This window comes from Bufo gargarizans, chromosome 11 (genome assembly GCF_014858855.1).
Source record: "Bufo gargarizans isolate SCDJY-AF-19 chromosome 11, ASM1485885v1, whole genome shotgun sequence".
In the NCBI taxonomy this organism is placed as follows: Eukaryota; Metazoa; Chordata; class Amphibia; order Anura; family Bufonidae; genus Bufo; species Bufo gargarizans.
This window is the reverse complement of record NC_058090.1, coordinates 76,757,651-76,782,344: the sequence shown is the minus strand read 5'-3', so window position 1 is coordinate 76,782,344 and position 24,694 is coordinate 76,757,651. Positions and strand designations below refer to the sequence as shown.

At 47.2% G+C, this 24,694-nt stretch overlaps 1 protein-coding gene across 1 annotated transcript in view; it reads left to right on the top strand.

The window, feature by feature from the left end:
- Nucleotides 1-24,694, top strand: part of ZFYVE26 (zinc finger FYVE-type containing 26) — a 56,462-nt gene that overhangs the window by 7,222 nt on the left and 24,546 nt on the right. The window contains 21 exon segments of the mRNA XM_044271228.1: nt 80-219; nt 720-884; nt 1,486-1,574; nt 3,170-3,318; nt 4,517-4,708; nt 4,798-5,297; nt 5,299-5,440; nt 7,279-7,359; nt 9,999-10,056; nt 10,141-10,186; nt 10,188-10,292; nt 11,780-11,972; nt 12,357-12,620; nt 13,566-13,685; nt 14,931-15,086; nt 17,722-17,949; nt 19,240-19,345; nt 20,434-21,173; nt 21,435-21,631; nt 23,196-23,300; nt 24,257-24,379. Of these exon segments, the coding sequence (XP_044127163.1) occupies nt 80-219; nt 720-884; nt 1,486-1,574; nt 3,170-3,318; nt 4,517-4,708; nt 4,798-5,297; nt 5,299-5,440; nt 7,279-7,359; nt 9,999-10,056; nt 10,141-10,186; nt 10,188-10,292; nt 11,780-11,972; nt 12,357-12,620; nt 13,566-13,685; nt 14,931-15,086; nt 17,722-17,949; nt 19,240-19,345; nt 20,434-21,173; nt 21,435-21,631; nt 23,196-23,300; nt 24,257-24,379 (3,899 nt within the window).

Here is a 24,694-nt window from a genome sequence, read left to right as displayed (position 1 = left end):
GATTTCTTCTGGGTCTCGTTATTTCTCGTTGGATGCATCATCTTTCCATGATAACATGTTCTTCTCCACTTTCTTCAAGGACCAGGAGCAGCTCAAGACCTTAGTGATGCAGAAAGAGCAGTCCTTACTTTATTCTATGATCGGGAGCAGGCAAGGCCGTGGAAGAAGATCTATTTCTACAGTCTGTCTACAGACAAACACTTCCTGTTGCAGATTCTGGTCAGTCGTGTATCACCGCTCTATTACTGAACGTAGAGGACTTCTTTCCTGTGCCGGCTCCTGCTACTGGATCACTCATGATCCTCAGTTACTACTTAGTAGACATCCACACTGATGGACTGAATTAACCTTGCCTTACACATGAGATAACTCAGTCAGAATCTAACATGCCCGATCCTTGTTTCCCTCTACATCTGCAGTCAAGGGTAAAATCAGCGGGCCCCCATGGATATTAGATACCATTGGGTTCAGCTGATTTTTATCCCATCTGTCTGGCAATTTTAAAACTTAAATAAATAAGTTTTCCCATCTGGGACATTGATGGCATGTCACTAGGATGTCAGGTGCAGGTCCCAAGTCTGTTATTCCCCCATGTTATTACACGTCATCTGACCACACAGAATAATTCTGATGGTTCGGAGTGGGGTTCTGTGACTGTAATAAAATAATACATAGCACAGATCTGTTACCTGACTTGTCTGCTTACTGATTGTTTCCAGCTTACTGCCTTGGCCCTCTTGAAAAAAGAAGATTTCTCCAGTCTACACATGCTCCTGTCTAACGAGTTTACGCCTTTGAGACGTCTTCTAGTTCTCTTGGGATGGACCCACCTGCAGAGTACAGAGTCCGCCAAATCACTGCTGCACGTCATGCACAAAAATATGGTACGTGTATTAAGACACAATAGAGGGTCTAGGTGTCTTCTTCTCGTCCGTCCAGGAATCGGACCTGAGGGAACGAGCTTGTCTCTCTTGATCTACAGAAAGTAGGCGAGTGACAGGTGGGGGGTCCGAACTCTGCCTTCTCCTCATTGTTTACCTGCTCGCCGTCGACATTGCAGTGGCGTTACATCTCAGCCGTCTCATTCACTTCAATGGGACGGCTCCTTCCTATTTAAGTGTATAGGAAGGAGCTTTCCCATAGAAGCGAATGGGATGGCTTGTAATTACACTGCATGTAGCGAGCAGGTAAGAAGAAGGCAGCGCTCGGACCCCGCTTATCTGATATTGATCACCTATACTGAAGATAGGTCATCAATATGAATAAAGCAGGCAACCCCTTTAACTCATCGTTAGGATAGGTAATTAATATGAGATCGTCAGGGTCCAGCTCTCTGCACCCCCCGGCAATCAGCGATTTCAGGAGCTGCTGTGCTGGAACCAGGTACTGGAATTATGCAGCTCCGTGTCCCTTTCATAGGAGCCAGTATTTGATAAAAGATTTTTACAGAGTTTATACATTTTATTTTTTATTTATTCTCGACAGGATCTCCACGATGATTCATTATTAAAAGAGTTCTGTGATGGCCTCCTGTACCAGGTGGAAGCTTTGGAGTGGTGCATAGAGCACAGCCGGTGGGTGTCAGCACTACTGTATTTGTATCGTCTCTATACAGTTAATGTGTATATGTTGTACGTTAAATGCTAGATAGATTATTTTAATTAGTACCTGAATTACAGAGCAAATTTGGAGTGCACTCATTTATAAAAGTAGGGTCCTATCTACTGCTCCTCGTCTTTGATTTTTATGACCTCCATTAGAATGAATGGAAACCCTAAGAAGAGGAGTCTGCATTGCTAATTCCAGGGTTTATGGAGTCATCGAAGACCTTTTAAATTGTGACTGACATGGGAAAATAGTCAATGGTGACAGATCAGGAATTTTTATACCATTAGGGTACCAGATGACCCAAGTTAGCTCTCACTTGGTCCCGAAGTGACTGACAGTGGTTGACAACGTCAAGAATACAAATCTAGTTCTAATATTTGGACAGAGAGGGGCTGTTAAAATCTAACCTTAGGATGGGCCATCAGAGGTTGATTGGCTGTGTTCCAAATCTCAGTGCCCCGCCATTCAGGTACTACATTCCATTCACTTTTTACAAGGCACAGCGTCATATATTCTGTAGTGTTTGTGCCTGGTGCATCAGCTCGTTCCTATTCAAGTGAATAAGTGAATATTAGTGAGCTGCAATAACAAGCTAAGCCACCACTGAATATATGGCACTGTGACTTGTAAGCAGTGATGGAGGCATGACATTTCCTGGCATGATTGGCAGGAGCGCTGGGATTCAGACCCCCACTGATCCGATATTAAAAGCTTTTCCTAAAGGTAGCACAAGCTCTTTTCCTTGTTCTTGCTGAATATCTGGTTTGCAGTTCTCCCACACATGGTGGGTGGAGACTAGCTGCCATCCACTCTACACACAGAAAGTAGAGGAAAATCTACTTTCTAGCTGGCTCACAGTCACTCACAAACATGTGAATAATGGAGGACATTACAGAGAAGTATTGACCTGTATGTTTGTGAATGAAGCACTTGTGTGGGGCCTTAACCTTCCTAGGTAGCTGTGCAGTCTCTCCTTGCCATTGCCTGTCTCTGAGTTCCTGCTCACTCCTCCCCCCTCCCCTCTCCACAGACTTGCATTGAGATATTGACTAGAATAATATATATATTTTTTCCCCACACTGCATTAGCCCCACAATCTGATACAAACTCATTGTGTCATAAATTACTATGACAAAGCCAGTTTGGGTCAGGGGAGTCGTGGTCGGCCCGGGAGAATGCGATGAAAAGCATTTAACGAGATAACAGGAGAACTAGACAATTCTCAGAGAAGATATATTACGAAGTTTCTTGTGGCTGCTTCTGCTACTGTTTTATGCAAAGTTGTGTGAAAAGTTTGTGACCATTTTAATCCCATCTGCACAGAAAATTAGGGACTATGTTGTCACCTTCCAGGGGATGGAGGAGACTGATTCTTTAGAGCCCAGTAGTGCAGGTTATCTGTGGGGCGGGCACTAGGGAATCAAAAATGGTGAAAAATATATTTATTATACAAAAAACTGTAAATTACCTTGAAGCGACTATAACAGCATTTCAGGAGTTTTGGCATGAAAATGATTGATGGGATAACCCCTTAACCTCATTCTATTATGTAATAATACAGGCAGGAGATTTCCAAAAAAGACGTTCTCCGTCATTTATGCACCTTGGACAGCCACTCTGCTCTGTACATTCTTCATCATCTCACCAACCTGCCTCAGCTTCACGAAGACGAAGTTCTGAAGCTTCTGCACAGAGGACTCCCACAGGAAGGTGCTGGGATTTGTTCTTATACAGCTTACTAAAGCTCCATGGGAGCACAACATATGTGTGATATTCCCCTCTACTCTAATAAGCTGTGGGTTTAGAGGCCCCGTTCTCTAGCCGCAAGAAACAGGAGGCTATTTTTGATTGGTCCTGTGCAGTGATAACGACTCGCTAGACATATAGAAATAATTCTTTCATGTACAGAAATGTCTTTTTTCTTCATCTGTATCAATATTTCATTTTTTTTTGAGGAAGTGGAGGTGTAAGTCAGGTTAGTAGTCTAGGTTAGTACATGAGGGATCAATACACTATTTGCTTAGAGATCGATGGTGTTGGAGGAGTTACTCCGCCATCCCTGCTGGTTTGAGGTAGCGGGAGGGGTTAAATATAATTTTTTTCAGGAGTTCTACAGTAGTGGAGGAGTTAATACGCCATCCCTGGTGGTCTAGAGTAGTTAATGAGTAGCAGCTAAGTTCATGCACCGTCCCTGGTCGTCTAGGGTAGTAGAAGAGGTTAGTGCATGAGGGGTTATTACATTATTTCCCTATAGTTTTATGGTGTTGGAGGACGGAGGTGCTATAAGGTAGTATGAAGGGTTAAATATATGATGTTCTATGGTAGTGGAGAGGTTAATACTCTATCCCTGGCGGTCAAGGGTAGTGTGATGGGTTAATACAGATGATGTTCTACAGTTGCACATGACTTAATACACCACCTCTTATGGTCTGGAGTAGTTGAGGGCTCCCTTGAGGTCTAGACTAGGAGAAGAAAAAATGCAACCATCCTTGGTAGCCTTATCCTAATGGAAGGTTTTGTGCATGCTTCCCTGGTGGTCTAGGATAGTAGAGGACATAAAGTGTTTACCCCATCACAGAAGATAATAAGGCTTTGCTGCAGTGCCCTGCACGGATACACTGTGAAGGGGCTGCAGCTCTAAACCAGCGCTGTGGCCCCTTCCTTCTCAGGATCGGCTATGCGTTTTAGCTACTCATTGGTCAGAGAGTGATAGTTTTTCCTAGCCATATGCCATCACTTTCTGTTATCGGAAAAGCGCTCCCCTGGTGGGCTAGGTTAGTGAAGGGGTAATAACTGGTGTCCCACATTCACAAATGCATTGCTACAGGTTTCTTTTTGTGACTAATAACCAAGTGTCCAGGGTTTTGTTTAGTGCAGATTGGGGATGGACTTCTCTTTTCTCTTACAGTTTATGCAGAACATCACGATGTACATGAGCAGACTCAACACCGGAACATAGTTGTGTTTCGGGCGTTCTGTGCTATGAAGTATGCCATCTACTCTCTGTGCGTCAGTGCTCCCAGTAATGCCCAGTACAAGGACCACCATACCAACCAGCAGAGCAGCTCACTGGATGACAGCGAGTGTGGGAAGAGCTCAGGTGAGGGACACATCTGAAGGTCCCATTCATCACTTGCAGAAACCTGTCTTCATGGTGGTCACAATATTTCCTTTTCCTTTTTTTTGCAGAATCTCCAAATCTCTTTGTTCAGTATTTAACCAAGTGCCAGTATTATTTATATCCTCTGCCTTTACCACTAAAACTGGAGCTGCTGGAAAACATCTTCTCCTTAATGTTTACTTCCCTGGCCGATCTCAACTCCGAGTCTCCCCTTCCAGAGGGCAGTGCTGGGAACGAAGGTGAAGAAGACTCGGAAGTGAAGGGCGGCAGGCTGAGTAGCCTGGACAGTAGCACTGAAAAAGTGGAGTCTACACTGACCAGGTCTCCGCTAGAATGTTCCTTACATAATAACAGTAGCGCCTTCATCACCGACCTGAATGGTACACCTCAGGCATCAACACCGTGTGCTTTAGAAATCTCCCAGAACAATTTGTGGGACCTGGTGGGATCGAACTATATAGATCTGAAGCATTTCACCAGTAGGTTGAGCGGATTTTTGGTGGATGAGGTTGTGTTGGACACGTTCTTAAAAATGTTGAAAGAACAGGTAGACCTAATTCTAGAGGCCATTCGCATGGACAATCCCAACCTTGGCGATGAAGAAGGGTTGCTTACATCAGAATGGCTTCAAGAATAGAGTAATCCAGTTGTCGAAGTATATTTCTGAAGCCCAGTGGAGGTACAAAGTGGTGATGAGCAACAGGAATGCGGGTACGTGACACTGAGTTTCATTTCTCGACCAGTGATCAGGATAGGTCAGAGATGGGCAAACTGCGGCTCTCCAGCTGTTGTAAAACTACAAATCCCATCATGCCCTGCTGTAGGCAGACTGGGCATGATGGTATTTGTAGTTTTACAACAGCTTGGAGAGCCGCAGTTTGCCCATCCCTGGGATAGGTCATCGGTATCAGATCAGTGGGGATTTGACTCCTGTTGGAAGAGGACTGCAGAGCTTCGGATGGGAGCTTGCAACCTTATACCCGACCTGTGACATCAAGTCTTTTGGTCCCATGGCCTTTGTGCAGCTCAGTCCCATTGAAGTGTATGGAATTGAGCTGCAATACCAAGTATGACCACTATGCAATCTACATTGTTGTACTGTGAAGAGGCCCCAGTGCTGTTTTGAGGGCTGTAGCCCCTTCCTACAGCTCGAGAAAACGAGATTTTTGTAAAACTTACCAGTAAAATCTCTTTCTCGCTCTTCATTGGGGGACACAGCACCCACCCAGTATTGTTGTTCAGCCACAGTTGTGACTGTTGCTGGTTAGAACCTGGTTCGGTTCTTGGCATTGTTGCTGTTCCACGTTTTTTTTCGTTGGTTTACTTGCTTCTCCTACTGCTTGTTCACAAACTGAAGCTCTCTCTCCAGGCTGGAGGGGGTATAGCTGCCAGGGGACAGCTTTTACTAGTGTCAGCGCCTCCTAGAGGACATGGCTATACACACGGTCTCTGTGTCCCCCAATGAAGAGCGAGAAAGAGATTTTACTGGTAAGTTTTACAAAAATCTCGTTTTTCTAGGCCATGTGACGTCACCGTACATCAGTCACATGACCTAGTTGCAGCTCAGCCCTATTGAAGTGAATGGGACTGAGCTGCAGTACCAAGCATAGCCACTATACAATATACGACGCTGTGCTTGGAGAACTGCTTGGAGCTGGTGGCACTCACCAGAGCTCGGGTGAGCGTGGTGGCTTCCTGAAACAGCAGGGGTGCCGGTGTTCTGCCAGATGTCTATACCGGAAGTGACGCTGGCCAGCACAGGAATCAGCTGGAGGAGGGTGTGCGGGCGCTGCAAGCGCATATCCACTGACTTAGCAAAGAATCATTGCAGTGCCGCGCGTGCGCACTTAGGGGTATAGAGATTTTGCAGCGCAAAATGTTGCATCAGATCTCCCTACCCCTGGGTGCGCAGGCGACTGGTGACCTTGGTATCCAGCACTCAGCTCTGCGGTAAGGATGGTCTGCAACTGATGATTTGTGGGCGCCTGCGCACTCAGGGGTAGGCACTTCTGGTGCGGCCGCATCACTTCCGGTATAGACTTTTCGCAAGGTATGGAGATCTGGCAGAACACCGGGACTCAGACCTCTGCCGATCATCATTATCCATTCCTGCCCCTTTAAATGATGGATAATCGAACCACAATGTTAAAGGGGGTTTTTATTCTGGTGTGATGCCGGACTCATTGGTCATGCTTTTCTGGAATAGCTGTTAGGCCTCATGCGCACAACCATATTTTAGCTCCACGATTTTTGCTGATTGCTCACGGACCTATTAATTTCTGTGGGGCACCAAGAAATGTGGACATCACACAGATATCACCTGCGTGCCCTCCGCATCGATGAGACAGTCTGTCCGTCCTGCAAAAGAAATAGAACGTGTCTTTTTGTCCATTTTTACAGTAGGGAGGGATGTGCAGGACGCACGTGTCTTGTGGATTCGTGGCTTGCGGACTGCATGAGGCCCTCCTGTGGGATAAGGATCTTATGAAGTGACCCGCTCCCTGTCGTGTTCATTTATGTCAGTGTTCTTCCATTCATGTTTTCTCTAGAGTGCGAGCTTGTCTCTACACGACTGCAACTGAGAACTTACAAAGCTTCAAGTAATCAAAGACGTAGAAGAGCCAAAGGATGTAAGTAGACTCCAGCATTAGGAGGTGTAAAGTGAAACCACTCCGATTGTGTTTCTAAAAGATTCCTTTACCCCATATGTTCTCATGCCATCAAAAATCATACACTGAATCTACATCCAAAAATCAGCTTGTTTTTAGATTTTCTTATTACGCTTAAGGGTACGGCTACATGGCATCATCGCAGCCAGGTTCACTGATCAGCGGTGATCCCATAGAGGTGCATGGTATCACCGCGCCTATCGTGACCACCTCATCAGTGCTCTGAGCACTGGTTCCATCAGGTTCCAACAGTTCTGCTCAGCTGTCCTCTGAAAACCGAGCGTGTTGTATATGGATCGAGACGCTGTATACGCCACAGGCTTCAGCCGAGCAGAACTGATGAACATGGAAGCCGTTCAGTGCCTTCCGCACCTTCATTTGGCCAGGTCTAGTTGCCCTTTAATGGGAGGAATAGTAGTGCCTACGGTACTATTCTTGACTCCGTTCTAAATCCAACCTTGCACATAAGACCCTGTCGAACACTCTTTCGGCCAACAGATATCTCTCCTAATCTCCCCATACAAATATATGCATGGCCCTGCTTCCCCGAGCATGATTATGTTGGGAATGGGAGAGGGGAGAAAGCTGCTGCTCCGGTAGGTGGCTTGTCTTCACGAAAATAAAAGAATCTCAGGATTTTAACATGCTCGACCAGTCAGTCATCAGTCATAGGAGAGGGTCAGCAGGCCCTCATACATACTGAATGGTCGGCAGATTCCACCAAAATGTGGAGGTTCAACTGACCTACTTGTGTAAGGCCTGCTTAAGTCAGTGGGTTCCACTGGGCTCTACTGGTATCTCATTTGACGCATCTGGCAGAACGTTCTGGCTTCTGTTGTACATGGAAGCCCCAATGCAGATGAGGAGAGCCAGAGCTACTGAAGACCAACATCTGAACATTGTCTCCGAGCCTGCAGGGAAAGGGACTACAGCATGCAAAATGTCATATATTCCCAAGTACTAGTGATTTATGCTAGAAACCACATCAAGGACTGGTACCCTTTAAGGCTACTTTCACACTAGCGTTCATGGGTCCGTTCGTGAGCTCCGTTTGAAGGGGCTCACGAGCGGACCCGAACGCCTCCTTCCAGCCCTGATGCAGTCTGAATGGACGCGGATCCGCTCAGACTGCATCAGTCTGGCGGCGTTCAGCCTCCGCTCCGCTCGCCTCCGCACGGACAGGCGGACAGCTGAACGCTGCTTGCAGTGTTCGGGTGTCCGCCTGGCCGTGCGGAGGCGAGCGGATCCGTTCAGACTTACAATGTAAGTCAATGGGAATGGATCCGCTTGAAGATGTCACCATATGGCTCAATCTTCAAGCGGATCCGTCCCCCATTGACTTTACATTGAAAGTCTGGACGGATCCGCTCAGGCTACTTGCGCACTTGCGAAATTTTTCTAAGTTATTAATGCAGACGGATCCGTACTGAACGGAGCCTCCGTCTGCATTAATATGATCGGATCCGTTCAGAACGGATCCGATCAAGCGCAAGTGTGAAAGTAGCCTAAAAGAGAGAGAAGCTCCTTCCAAGGAGGCAGGGAATTGGATGAATTAAAATCCAGCCCATGGGCTTCCCCCCCCCCCCATACATTCAGTATATAGGATGCTTGCGTCCAGCTCAGTCTTATATTTCACTTTCATTTTAGTGTGATTTTATTTTTTTAAACTTATACTTCAGGGGCACCTTTTGTAAAATATGAAGTGTAGTTAAAGTGGTTGGCAAATATTTTCCAATAGGGCCTCTCTCTTTTTTTTGGTGTGACTTACTGATTGATGCGCCATGACTTACCCCTGCAGCCCACGAGTTCCCATGTGTTGGCTCTGCAAGCTGCTGCATTGATCGGCCGCTGCATGTATAGGCTGCAAGATGGCGACGGTGGAGTGACTTGTCCGTGTCACCGCTTTCTGTGCTGTCCCTGGATGGAACCTCTCCTGCTGTAAGCGCTGGACAGTAAATGAGCATGTTCAGGACATCACAGAAAGCAGTGACATGGATGAATCGCGTCACCTCCGCCGTCTTGGATGAGGATTGTAGAGGTTTACACTGATGGGGACCCAGGGCGGTAGGACATATTGTAGGTCACACCAAGGAGCTATTGGGAAATATTTGTAGAAATTGGCCAAACCCTTTAAAGTACTTATGTCAAAGCAATATATTCAGCTCCTGTGCGATGTTCGTCGGCTTTATCTGCACGGTTTATCCATCATGCAGGCCATAGATGGAAGCAGTCAAGTCCCTCTATGTCTGCATCTGCCTTCAGTTTAGTCCAGGGATCAGCAAGCTTCGGCACTACAATTCCCAGCATGCACACTTTCTTGGCTGTTCTTGGAACTCCCATAAAAGGAGGATTCTGGGAGTTGTAGTTTCAGAACAGCCGGAGGTCTAGTCTGTGGTGGCAGGCAAAGCTTAGAGAGAAGACAAATTGGGCATGTTGGTGTTCAGCCTGTCCAATCATCTGTTCCCCCGGAAGATCAGGGAGGTTACCAGAGCTTCTCTTCTCTCCTGCACTGAAGCCATTGCATGACAAGACTTTTCTTCATCTCTGTCTGTTGCTCGATGTATGGTGACCTGACACCTCTTTGTGTTAATTTAACGCAGCAGGATCCAGGAAACAGACTGAAAGCACGAGCAGCGAACTGAGCACGTCAGGTAACGAGTGCGAGCAGCGAGACCCCGCGTACTGCACGTCCTCCTCACGCCTACACTAGCTCTGAATAGTTTTACGTCTTGTGTTACAGAGAGCAGCTGCCACCAACCTGTCGGCCAGAGCTGACATGGACGGCAGGAAGCTACCTCCAGCAGCGAAATAACCTGATCCCCATGATGCTTTCACCACCAGAATCCCTGCTCGTTTCGTGTATATTGCGAGGAAATTATACCGATGCCCATGATGTAGGTGAACGGTATAGTGGTCGTACTGCCGTATTTTATTCTTCTGCTGGCATTTGCACCCTTGTTGCCTTGTCTCCCACAATATGGAACTTACTTGTGGGACTGTTCGCCTGACAATGGACCCTTATCTGTGTATGTGTACTGATATCAGGATCTGACATTACCCACACTCGTACTGTATGACTACGCAACTAGGGATGCACCTAGGTTTAGACAAGAAAAACACCTAGGATAGTGTGAGCTGAAATACATTGTCAGGACTGCTGCTCATGCGCACACAAGTCCTCTCCATTATGTTGGCGTGGCACAGCAGTCCTGACTGTGTATTTCAGACTAGCTTTGAATGCAAACTGTAGGGGAACCGGGGGCAGTAGGAAAATTAAAAAGTAGTGATCTGGACTCCTTATCTGCAGTATTGTGCATACCTTGTGGTCAAGGGTAGATGTGTATGTGCATACCTGGTGGTCGAGGGTAGAAGAGGATGTGCATACCTGGTGGTCGAGGGTAGAAGAGGATGTGCATACCTGGTGGTCGAGGGTAGAAGAGGATGTGCATACCTGGTGGTCGAGGGTAGAAGAGGATGTGCAGACCTGGGGGTCGAGGGTAGAAGAGGATGTGCATACCTGGTGGTCGAGGGTAGAAGAGGATGTGCATACCTGGTGGTCGAGGGTAGAAGAGGATGTGCGTACCTGGTGGTCGAGGGTAGAAGAGGATGTGCGTACCTGGTGGTCGAGGGTAGAAGAGGATGTGCGTACCCGGTGGTCGAGGGTAGAAGAGGATGTGCGTACCCGGTGGTCGAGGGTAGAAGAGGATGTGCGTACCCGGTGGTCGAGGGTAGAAGAGGATGTGCGTACCCGGTGGTCGAGGGTAGAAGAGGATGTGCGTACCCGGTGGTCGAGGGTAGAAGAGGATGTGCGTACCCGGTGGTCGAGGGTAGAAGAGGATGTGCGTACCCGGTGGTCGAGGGTAGAAGAGGATGTGCGTACCCGGTGGTCGAGGGTAGAAGAGGATGTGCGTACCTGGTGGTCGAGGGTAGAAGAGGATGTGCGTACCTGGTGGTCGAGGGTAGAAGAGGATGTGCGTACCTGGTGGTCGAGGGTAGAAGAGGATGTGCGTACCTGGTGGTCGAGGGTAGAAGAGGATGTGCGTACCTGGTGGTCGAGGGTAGAAGAGGATGTGCGTACCTGGTGGTCGAGGGTAGAAGAGGATGTGCGTACCTGGTGGTCGAGGGTAGAAGAGGATGTGCGTACCTGGTGGTCGAGGGTAGAAGAGGATGTGCGTACCTGGTGGTCGAGGGTAGAAGAGGTTTATATTCTATTTATTGGTGGTCCAGGCTAAAACTGAGGAAAGGGGGTAATGCTTGCTCATCTATGAAAGGGTGTGATGTCTTACTCCTGGAGGTCTAGAGTAAACGTGTGTATGTACTACTGGTCTTTTGGTTTTCTCACCTCCCCAGGTTTTATTTATATGTATTTTACATTGTCTAGGTCTCGAGGATGTTTAATCTGCAATCTTCTCCAAACCACGGCGAGCTCGTTTTTATGGAGCGATATCAAGAAGTCACACGTGAACTCTCAAAAGTGGAGAAAAAAAATGAAAATCAGACCTCCGAGGTTAGCATCAAAAAGCTGGGCAGCAGCCGCTCTACTCTGCAAGCAATAGGAAGCGCAGCCGCAGCAGGTGAGCCTCGTGGTTTACTAGGACAGTAAATAAGTGCATTGGGACATTAGCTCTTCCTGACTGCCCCGTACACATGCATGCCCAGCTTGACCAAGCATGCATACGTTCTGAATGGGAAAGGAGAATGAGGCGCTGAAGGACACCTGCAGGTATCGGCGTGTTTCTCCAACATTCATGTGTATGGTCTTGGGTGTGTGCACATCTTCTTCTCTCTCAGTAAACTCTATTAATGTAGACATGGCACCTGCTGGAGCATTTATGACTGCCCGCAGCTTCCTGGGTCTTTGTACTTTGACAGCCCCCTACACACAGAAAAGGCAGTTCCTATTCTTTTATTTTGCCGTTTTGATCTCACAATCACATTCCGATATTAACCCTTCTTAGGAATGGTCTTCTATTCTATATCTGATGTGACGGACAGGCTGGTCGCTCCATCGGACTGCCTGTTACCGACTTTACAAGAAGACTTCTGGCTGAGAAGTGCGCGCCTGGAGAAGACTGATCGCTGGAGACGTCTGGTGGAAGAGATGAATCCAGCCGCAATGGCAGCTTTTGATTTGGCATGCACACAAGCCCATCTCTGGAAAACGTGCAAACAGCTGCTCGAGGCGGCGGAGAGACGTCTGCAACATTGTCTGGAGAGCAAAGGTAAAAGCGAAATTATAAAATTTATATTCCTCCAATATGAAGGAAGGGCAGATGATGAATAGACGGTCTTAAGCTATAAGAACTTGCCCCATATCCATAAGATAGGGGTAAGTATCTAATCTTGGGTTTCTGACCCGGTCACAAGAATGAGGTCCCTGAAATGAATGGATCGGTGGTCATGCTCGCTTACCATTCTGTGGGACTGCCGAAGAGAAGCCGAATACAGCTGTGTGCATGCAGGACTGCCACTCTGATTCACTCCATGAACTTCGGCACCTGTTTATTATAAAATGGGAATTCCCAGCAATACTCAACCTGCACCACTGTCCCTACTTACTTGGACAATCCACCCTAAATGGCGGCCTCCAACTTGGCGACGGTCCCTGACTTTGCTAAGTGCAGGTGCCTAAACCAAGTGGGGTAAAAAAACAGAAAGGGGGCAAAACCAGGGCCAGATCAGAATCCAAAAGCTAAGTCAGATACTTTGCTGTGGATAACTTCTTATGGTGGACACCCACCTGAAAATGTACATAGGCAAACTTCAACAAATTTTTGTATTATAGAGTTGCTCATTTATTTGGATCGATGTAATACCACGTCCACTGCTTCCCCTCAATAGCAACTATGTAATGTTGGCTTCTCCAGTGCCAGACCTGCAAGGGGATGGGGTTGGCCTAAAAAACCATTTATCACACATTCGCAGAATAGGTGATCAATCTATAATGACGGGGGTTTGGACCACTAGGACCCCCACCGATCACAAGAATACAATCCTCTAGGCCCCTGTGTGGACTGTAGTGAGCACGTGACCACGGCACTGATGGACATAGCAGAGCCCTACGCTCGGCAGTCTCATAGGTAGTTGATAAGTGTTACTTGTGAGCCACCCCCTTTAAGGATTAGACTCTTACCAGGAAAATAAAATTTGTGTGTTATTTTTTACAGGCCGGAGTACTGAGGTGATGAAGGAACATCCTGAAGGCATCAGAGGTGTCCAAGCGGTTCTTCAGCAGATGAGTAAAATCATTAACTACCCCAGCCTACCACAAGGACAGACGGAGATAGGTAGTTCTGAATTACACTATGGTCTTTTGAGTACACAGACGGTGGATTATTTCTAGTAGCCAAATGTGTATCTCCTCTTATCCACCTTTAGGCTTCCTTCACACAAAAATTGGGTCTGGATTTTTTCTCCTGTTACTTGCCTTTTTGTGGTCTCTTTTTTTTTTTTTTTTTCTGTAAATAGTGTTTTTTTTAGTTCATGTGTGTCTTGTTGCCATTTTTGAACAGAGGGCACATCACCCATGCTCTCCATTCACTGCTATGGGACTTCCAAAATTAACCGAGCAAGGAGCTCGCCCATGGTCGCAAGTCTCGTAGCAGTGAATGAAGACCTAGCTGCCCAAGTGAGGCCACCCGCCATTCACCACTACTACACATCTGAAAATAGCCGAGCCAGTGCTTAGGTGTTTTCAGAAGTCACACAGTGGTGGCTGTGCATGCGCGGCTGCTCGTCCCTTCACTTTGTGGCTACATTCTAGAGATCAGTCCAGTTCCTAGAAGTGGGACCTGCACCTATCAGACATTTATGGCACATCCTAGGGATACGCTGTAAGTGTCCAAGTTGGGAACACCCCTTTAAGTTATGTCAGTGGTCTTCCCAGGTCAGCTGAGCCCGTGGAGACCATTCTGGCATTCTGGATTTTATGGTAGTAATCTTTGATCATAAAACGGGTATTCATGGATTTTACGATCGATGGCCATCAACATCTGATTGGTTGGGGTCCAACACCCCGCACCCCTGCCGATCAGCTGTGTCCGTTTAGCTCTGGCACAAGAATTACGTGGCTCTGTTCATTGCATATCTGATGGAGCTGTGTACTTCCGTCGCCGGAGCTACTTGGGAACAGATAATCGACATGTAATGCATGCTGTCTGACCCCCCGATCAGATATTTATGGCCTATTCTAAAGATAGCCCATTAAAAATAAAAATCGAGAAGACTGTGAAGGTTCTGCCACTTTAACCGCAGCTTCACAATATTTAGCGCTGCCTCCCTTTGAAACCATGTGAAATTTTGACCACCAGCAAAAGACACTGTGTGAACGAACCCTGAGGGTCCTAATATTGAGAGAGATCTGATCATGAACCTCTGAATGTCATTGATGTCACACCTTCTCCCCAGACCACTGGTTGAGTCTTTGAGGAGAGCTCCAGTTCTTGCATATCCTTTATTCCGCTGCACCCTTAAAAACCTCCTTCCAAAAGGAATTAGTGGGTTGTAATCCTATTCTTCCCCTGACATTGCAGAGGAGAAGATAAGCGGCCAGCTGAGATGTAGCATAACGGAGCTCTTCCATACCTGTTACTCTGTGCTAAGAGATGAACACATGGTGCGCCATATCACCCTGAGCCACGAGCTGGAGAAGAACAGCGCACAACTCAAAGCTGCAGTCGCTTCCCTCGGTGAGTCCAGTCAGTGTCTGTTCATACAAAATGTGAATACACCCTAAGGGCTGTCGTACACCAACAGATTATCTGATGGATTTTCTGACTAATCATTGGTCAGATAATCTGTTGGTGTAATACGGCCCTTAGGGTCCTATAACCAGGATGTTCACTGTTCCTTCTAAATTGAATAATAAGTGGATTAAATGTATCACCTGTCCCTAGGCTAGGTGGTAAATGTTTGACTGCTGGAGGTCACCTAGTTCTCATTCATCGTCACTCTTATAACCCCAGTGAGGAAACGTTTGAATGAAGTGGCGGTCGAGTGTTATGCTCTCACCGTGAGGTAGATGTGCTAAGCCATTTGTCCGGAAAAGCTGATCTTGGGCCACACACGTAGGCCATGCTAGTGCAGCAGAGCAGGAAGGCAGGAGTAACGAGCTGGAGAGCTAATGTATCCGAACTGTAGACGTAATGCAATGAAGCTAGAGACCAGATGCAGTGGTGTCGAACAGAAGACTGGGGTAGCAGTGATAATGTAGCACAGCTGGAGCAGCATCCTGGAGACCAGCATAGCAGAGTGATGTAGCAGGGTTGTAGCAGCGGACTGGAGACTTGTGTAGCTTAGGCTACTTTCTCGTGCGTGGCATTGGGGGACACAGCACCATGGGTATATGCCCAGCTGCCACTAGGAGGCTGACACTAGAAACAAAAAAGTGTTGGCTCCACCCAGGTGGGCTATACCCCTCTGCTAGAGCCAGAACAACTCAGTCTAGTTCTAGTGTCCGTAGGAGGCAGACATGACCTGCTAGCAGGTCCTTTTTCTGCTAATTTTTTATCTTTTATTTTTATTTTTATTTCTTTTAATTTTTTCCCCTATCCGCCGCACCATCTGGCTTCGTTCTCGGATTCTCTTTTCCTGGTTCCGGCGGGTCCTCGTAAAGGTCTGCCTGCCTCCAAGGCCACCATCTCTCGCTGGGTTCGGTCGGCTGTCAAGGAGGCCTACGCCGCGAAGGGTCGCGCTCCCCCTTCCAGGTTGACCGCTCATTCGACTAGGGCAGTCGGAGCTTCCTGGGCGGTGCGTCATCAGGCTTCGGCTGCCCAGCTTTGCCGGGCCGCCACCTGGGCGTCAGTTCACACTTTTGCCAAATTCTACCACATTCATTCCCTGGCTTCTGCTGATGCCAGCCTGGGGCGTAAGGTTCTGCAGGCAGCGGTGCTTTAGGTTGCCGTCTGGCGATCTTCTTCCCTCCCTCAGGGACTGCTTTGGGACGTCCCATGGTGCTGTGTCCCCCAATGCCACGCACGAGAAAAATGGATTTTTTGTACTCACCGTAAAATCCTTTTCTCGTAGTAGGCATTGGGGGACACAGATCCCTCCCTTTCCTTGGAGCATCTGTTCTTGTTCGTGGTTCCGGCGTTTGCTTGTGGTTGTCGGGTTCCCCAGTTCAAGACTTGTTGGCACTCCGTTTCTTTTTGGTTCAGGTGTGGCGTTCCTACTGCTTTTGGTACTGACTGAGTTGTTCTGGCTCTAGCAGAGGGGTATAGCCCACCTGGGTGGAGCCAACACTTTTTTGTTTCTAGTGTCAGCCTCCTAGTGGCAGCTGGGCATATACCCATGGTGCTGTGTCCCCCAATGCCTACTACGAGAAAAGGATTTTACGGTGAGTACAAAAAATCCATTTTTCACACTCGCGTTTGGCGCGGAAACGTCATGGATCTGCACAGACGCATCCGTTCAGAATGGATCTGTTTCTATTATCTTTAACATAGCCAAGACAAATCCGTCTTGAACACCACTGAAAGTCAATGGAGGACGGATCCGTTTTCTATTGTGCCATAGAAAAACGGATCCGTCCCCATTGACTTACATTATGTGTCAGAACGGATCAGTTTGGCTCAGTTTCTTCAGACGGACACCAAAACGCTGCAAGCAGAGTTTTGGTGTCCGCCTCCAAAGCAGAATGGAGACGTAACGGAGGCAAAGCGGATCCTTTTCCATTCAGAATGCATTAGGGCAAAACTGATCCGTTTTGGACCGCTTGTGAGAGCCCTGAACGGATCTCGGAAACGGAAAGCCAAAGCGCCAGTGTGAAAGTAGCCTTAGTGATGTAGCAGAGTTGTAGCAGCAGACTGGAGACTCTTGTAGCTTAGTGATGTAGCAGAGTTGCAGCAGCAGACTGGAGACTCGTGTAGCTTAGTGATGTAGCAGAGTTGTAGCAGCAGACTGGAGACTCTTGTAGCTTAGTGATGTAGCAGAGTTGCAGCAGCAGACTGGAGACTCGTGTAGCTAAGTGATGTAGCAGAGTTGCAGCTGAGTTAACAAGGCAAAGGAGCTGAACAAAAAACTTAAAGTAGCAGAGTTGATGACCAGCGGCCGGTGTACAGGGACACCCGTAACAATCCTCAATAATAACCTGGCAAAGTGCCATTATAGGTGCGCATTGGGTTGCCATGGCAACCTAACGCTCGGGAGAAACGACTGGACCGGCCAGAGGAGGCGAGAAAGGTAGTGCCCGTCGCTGGATCCAGGACAGCGAAGTAACATTGATAATTGTGATGCACCTATATTTGGCGGTGTGTAATCCTCCTCATCCTCTACCGAGTTACTGTACCTTGTAGCAGCGTCTGTCTGATTTTATGTTTTCAACAGAACCAAAAGGAAATCTGGTCCATTCCTTAGTGGATCAGCTGTCGATGAAACCTCCAGATGTTCAGATCCATCCTGTCCGCAAGCAAATGACTCTTCTCATGAGCAACCTGGATGAACTCGCACTGTTGTCGGACAATCAGGGCTTAACCTTCAGCCCCATTCATTGCTTTTTCACCTACATGGACACTTTGGCCAAAGTCATTATTCAAAGCTTAAATTCAGATTTAGGTAAGTGGGCAGAGGCTGAGGGTTGGCTATACAATCTTCAATGTTAAAGTTGTCATCCTGCTTTTTAGACTGCAGGTATCTGAAGAGATACTAGTCCAGCTCCTGGGGTCACCCGTGATCAGCTGGGGTAGGAGAAACCTCTACATAAGTGATCCCTTTCCCTGCTGCTGGGAGCTGTAGTTTCCCAGGAGGGGGGAGTAAATGGTTTTAGACCACTCTAGTATACATTTTTCAGGTCAGTGCATGACCTTTTCTACTTGGGGGCACCCCTGACTTTTGGAAGCTAGAGGGCCCACACCAGTCTACTGTAGATTAGCTCATCACTGCTGATGACCAGATGTCAGCAGGTCTTCTCCTCCTATGAGTGGCCACTTGCACGGGTTCTGCATAGGGAACAATAGAAAATGAATACAGCGAAGCCTGATCTGTGCGGATTGAGGTGGGGGGGCCAAGCATTTTTCTCTTCCTTGTGAGGCCCATTTGTCCTAAATGCCTGATGGGACAACCCCATGAAGTTTGTTAGAGGTTTGCATGAGGTTAGGCTCTGACCAGGGTTACCGCTCCCTTGCCGGACAGTTGATTTTGCCATGGAAGCTGCAGCCAGTCAATTACCTGTGTGTTCAAGTACTACAAGGATGGCTCACAGAGGGGGTTCTAAAGCTGGAGACCCATTCTTCCTTTAAGGGGTCCTGCAGTTTGTTTAAACTGATGATCTATCGTCTGGATAGATCATCAGCATCTGATTGGCGGGGGTCCGAACCACCGGGACCCCCGCCGATCAGCTGTTTCAGAAGGCAGCAGCGCCGCGGCCTTCTCACTATTTACCGCTTGCCCAGTGACGTCATGACTAGTATCAACTTGCCTGGGCGCGGCTAAGCTCCAATCAAGTGAAGATAGCTTGGCTGCGCCCAGGCCAGTTAATACTAGTTGTGATGTCACTGGGCCTGCCATAAACAGTGAGAAGGCCGCGGCGCTCCTGGAGCGTCGCTGCCTTCTCAAACAGCTGATCGACGGGGGTCGGACCCCCGCCGATCAGATGCAGAGGATAGATGATCAGTTTAAACAAACTGCAGAACCCCTTTAAAGTTGGTATGTCTGAGTAGGGCTTAAGCGGCTTATAATAATAATCTAGGACTTGCTGTTACATAGTTAATACGGTTGACAAAAGTCCATCAAGTTCAACCAAAGGATGGGTGGGGACGCTGTACTTTACCGTGTTCTAATACACTTGCCTCTCACTGGCATGGGGGGTGGTCCAGGAACATTTTTTAATTTGAGTTTGTTTTGTAGAAACCTCTTTGGAAGTAAAGGTGGCAAATCCTTTTGTTCTTCTGCATCAAAAGCCATCACAAGTGGCATCCCATCTGCTGTTTGAACGGCAGGTCCCACCAGAAAGGTAATACTCGCTGTGCTGTGGCACTTATGACAAATTTCAGCATGTCGGATCCTTTTGTTCAGGGGTGTCTGAAGTCCAGATTGGAGTAAATCCCAACAGGACTCCTAGGAGAGACAGTGAGAGTCCTGATTGCTCCGTCCACATGGGATGATTGACAGCTTTCTCTATTTACACATTGAAACAGGGTGGATGGGGTAATCGGGACTCTCATTATTTTTTTTTTTTTTTAAAGGCTATGTACACTTTAGGAGACATTTTTTATGATTGCATTTTTTATATCAAAAATGTCCAGCCACTTCTGAGATGCAAGTGTTAAAAATCAGCTGTCTCTTTGTCTTTTCTTTGAATCCCCTCATCTGACGGCTCATGTGTAGCTCTTATTTCTGATCTCATAAACACTTAGGCTCCATTCACACGTCCGTAATAACGGGTCCGCAATTTGCGAAACGGGTGCGGACCCATTCGTTCTCTATGGGGACGGAATGGATGGGGGACAGCACACGGTGTGCTGTCCGCATCCGCATTTCCGGAGCGCGCCGCTGATCTTCTGGTCCGCGGCTCCGGAAAAAAATAGAACATGTCCTATTCTTATTGCGGACAAGAATAGGCTTTTCTATGGGGGTGTCGGACGGGTGTATTGCGGATCCGCAATACACTACGGATGTGTGAATAGACCCTTATTTAACTCTGTTGCTTAGCAGTTTGATAAGATTTGAGGTTTCATGAGCGTTTGAGGTCAGGGTAGCAGAGATAAGAGCTATACATGAGCCATCAGATGACAGGATTTAAAGAAAACAACCTTTGACAGCTTGCAGACTGATTTTTAAGCCTTGGATAACAGAAACGGCTGAACATTTTTTATAAGGACCAATTGAAAAAATTATTAAATGAGAAAAATTAATTTATAAAAAAAATTGCCCTGAAGGTGTCCAAAGCCTTTAGGGCTCCCTGATCTGCACCATCATGGGCCGTTTAGTGGGGGCAGTTGGACCAACTTTTCCTGTCCTGTGAGATCTACTAATATTAAGTTTTCGAAGATATTTATAGGATTTTGGTGATTATTAATGTCCCGCTTCCTTGTCTTTAAGGTTGTCATCCTTGTTGAAGAAGGAGAATCTGGTCTTGGATGTGGGGCAGGTGATTGCAGATTACTGTTGTGAGAGTCTGTCCTTCTGCAACTTGAGGAGGGTGAATCAAGCCCAGTGTCTGTTACTGAGCCTGGTCCAGTCCGCACAGCAGTGCGTGGACTCTTCCCTTCCTGACGTGGACCTTGTGATGTCCATATGTCCCCAGGACTCTGAGGACTCCGCTGAGAGCAGACCTACGTCTCCTTCTTCTGACTCCAGCCAGTACTCTCTTACAGCATCAGCTCTCAACTTTTTAAAGGCTAAATCTACATTAAACGCAGTCGTTGTGTGCTTAAGTGCCACCAAAAGCCTAAAGCCGGCCAAGTCTGGCCTGTCCTGGAAGGAGTTACGAGGCAGCAAGAAGGAAACGCTGGAGATGGATACCATCGCTAAGGAGTGTGACCTACTCCTGGCAGAGTTCCCGGTCTTACAGAGGTTCCTCACCTTAATGTCGGCACCTTTTCGAGACAGTTCCCAGGAACTTAGTGGGTTGAGTGGTTTTCTGTGTGGGAAGCCATGCACCGCTTCAGTCCTCCTAGGGCTGCACGCGTCCTCAGCATCTGCAGTGCTATCTGAAGCTTTTCAAGATGTGCTCTCCAGGAAGGACTGGAGGAGCGCGCTGCAGTTTTTGAGCCTTTACGTCGGTGATTTCGATCTTAAACAAGTCAGAGATGCCCTTTTGTGCTGCGCTGCTGCTGAAGGTAAACGTTCTAAAAGGGTTTTGCGGTTGGCGGCAAATTTCCCTTTATATTTCTGCATCAATTCTTTGCAGCTTTCCAGATCTCTGTTTGCAGTCATTCAATAGGAACCTCCATTGTTTACTGTATGTGGATAGAAAGCTGTCCTGGTCATGGACATGGGTGACAGCTCTAATAACAGTATAGTGCCCTTTGAGGGGAGCTTGGCATTTAGTAAATGTTGTAGTTTTTTATATTAATAGTCCTTATTACGAATATATTTAGAAAAAGAAGGATGGAGATACCTTTTCGCTGTTCAGGACCCCACGTTGAGAAGCAGACTGGCCCTTCGTTTTCTGGACAGATGGCCTTTGGAGGCGTGCAGGGAGCTCTTGTCTTACTGTGCGTGCGAGACCGATATGGAAGACGGCCTTAAAGGGGAATTGAAGACCAAAAGGAAAGAGCTGGAAGTGTACAGGAAGGTAGAGAGAGATCTCTTGTAGTTTGTACTTCATAAAGTTGTGAAATCAACGTTTTGGGTTTCTTGTCCAAAGAAACTAGAAAAAAATGGGACATTGTAAAAAAAAAAATGTCAAGAGTAAGGGTCATTTGATCCACTAATAGCAGTGGACGTGTATTGTCCCAAAATTACCCTTGTGGCATTATGTGTACACAGGATCCACTTAGAGGGGTTGTCCTGTTTCATGATATTGATGATCTATCTTCAGGATAGGTCATCCATATCAAATCGGTGGTGGTCAGACTCCTGGCACCCCTGCCGATCATCATGCGAGCGCTGCTTCCTCTCCAATGTACAATGCAGTGTCATTAGAGATGTGCAACCCATTCCCTTGAATGGAAGAGGCTGCTGTAATTACAGCTTCCAGCTACTACAATCTAGACGGGTTGCAGGTAAGTATTAAAAGGATGTATCTTTTTGTACAAGTGTCCTGGCCCCTTCAAACATCTGATCATTGGGGGTGCCAGGAGTCTGACCCCCCCCCCCCCCACCACCGATCTGAAATTGATGACTTATCCTGAGGATAGGATCAATATCATGAAATTGGAAAACGCCTTTAAACACTTTTTGTGAAATCTAGAATTGCGAAAAGGGTTTGTTTATTAGTTTTTATTCACTTGCACAGTCTGGTAGGAGTAGGAGTGGTGTTGAATGACTGCAGTCCTTTACTTCCTTCCACGTTAGAGAGCAAAGGTTTATTAGAGATATAGCTAGAATAACTTTAATATGTTACCCAGAGAATTAGAACTGCCTGCTTTTAGAGGGAACTTGCTAGCTAGTAAATCCCTGTGATCACAGCAGCATTGGCAGGGATTAAAGTGCACATAAACCTTCACCTACACTTAAAACTATAAATATATATCTTTTTATTTAGCAAAATAGGCACCTGTTTTCAGATTTATTTTTACCTCAGTATCTGATCAGTGGGGGAGGTCTGACACTTGGGACCCCCACCAATCAGCTACTTGAGAAGGCAGCAGCCCGGCCTTCTCTCAGCTCACCAAGCACAACGCCGTACATTGTATAGCAGCTGTGCTTGGTATCGCAGCTCATCCCTGTTCACTTACATGGGGCTGAGCTGCTCTTAGGGCATGTGACCGATGAACATGACATCACTGGCCTAGGGGAGGCTGTGAGAAGGCTGCACACTACTGCGAGCGCCACTGCCTTCTCAAGCAGCTGATCATCTGTGGTCTTGGGTGTCGGACCCCCCACCGATCAGATACTGATGACCTCTCCTAAGGATAGGTCCTCAGTAAAAATATATCGGAAAATCCTTTTAAACATTGATGACCTATTCTCAGTGTAGGTCCTTAATATCTGATCGGGGGGGGGGGGGGGGGGGTGGTCTTCCAATCAGTTGTTGGAAGAGGCTGTGTAGCTCATGAGAGCAGTGTGGCTTCTGACTCGGCATGTGCACTTGATAACCTACACTGTAGAACAGTTCTCTGGAATATGGGAAATACTTGAGACGTTACCCACAAAACTTGTAACACTGAGTTTTTTCTTTTACTACTTTCTTATAGATTCTGAGCCTGCGTGAAGATGTAGCCTGGGCAAGTTGGCAAGATTTAAAGGAAGACTGCACTAGAGATCCTCAGGCCATAATCACAATTATCCTAGAGGCGAAGGTATTGACCAAAATAGACCCTCCATATCCTCTAATACAGGCATCCTCAAACTGCGGCCCTCCAGCTGTTGCAAAACTACAACTCCCAGCATGCCCAAACAGCCTACAGGTATCAGCCTACAGCAGGGCATTGTGGGAGTTGAGGATGCCTGCTCTAAAAGGACATGTGGCAAGAGTTATCTTCATGACGCCAGGAAAGTCACTGCCTTGTAGGGCTATCTCTGATGGCTTTCACTTAGCGATCCGTTGTTTCATTCTGTAGAAAAAAGTACTTTTAGTCCCTATGTATATGACCAGTTAAGTGCACTGAGGGCGGGTTTAAGCCACTCTGTGCACCCTTTGCTCCTCCTGCTTTTAGCCTCTCCCTTTTCGTAAGTGATGGAGCCAGATGAGATGACTACACAGGAACCTGACCCTGCCGAGGGAGGGACAGGCAGATTAAGCAGGAGGAGCAAGGTTGCACAGAGTGGCTGGGGCCCGCCCTCAGTGCACTTATCTGCTCATTTGCATAGTACAGAGTGAAGCTACGAATCCCTACGTAAAACATCATTATAATTAACTGAGCTAACACTACTAGGCACTGTGCCTGGTTTATCAGTGACTTTCCTGGTAGCAGACTCCCTTTAAAATATACTTTTTTTCATGTGTTTCTAAGGCCGATTTGACACAGTCAGTGATTGGTCAGTGATTTCCATCAGTGATTGTGAGCCAGGAGGAGTGGTGGCCACTCAGAGATAAGGTATAAAGGAAAGATCGGCTCCTGTTCTCTGTTTCTGGCTCACAATCACTGATGGAAATCGCTGACCAAACACTGACCGTGTGCTAGCGGACTCAATCTAAAACCTAATGCAGTGATTACTGTATAGAATTTAAGGTCACCTCCTGCACTTCTGGCCTCTTTCCCGTCTGCCGCGCCCAGATGATCATGGACGTGACGTCCTTATTTTATCTGTGTAGGATTATCTGCTGTGTGAGGACTGGGGACTCTTCTATCCAATCCCGATGGATCTGCTAATAAGCCTGTACCGTGAGCATCTCTTACATCTTCTGGAGAAAAAGGACACGGAGAGGTCCCTGCAGGTAGTAATCCTGACGTCTACTATAGCTTCCAGTCGCAGGTTGTGTTCACACGTAGCAGTCGCACTGCAGTTTTTGCTAGAATACTGTGGCAAAAATGCAGTAAACGCAATCTGGCCACGACATGTGAACACAAGCTTACGACCACCCATTCCGCTTTATACGTGTTTATCCCTGGAGGTAAGGGAGCGCAGTTTCCGGTCCACTTTACTCATACATGTGAACAGCAGTATCAGAATTTGGTGGCACCTGCTTGGTGAGGCATTTACATTTTCCCCTGCTGTTTCTCCTTCTTGTCCACCTTCTCCTGCATTCGGA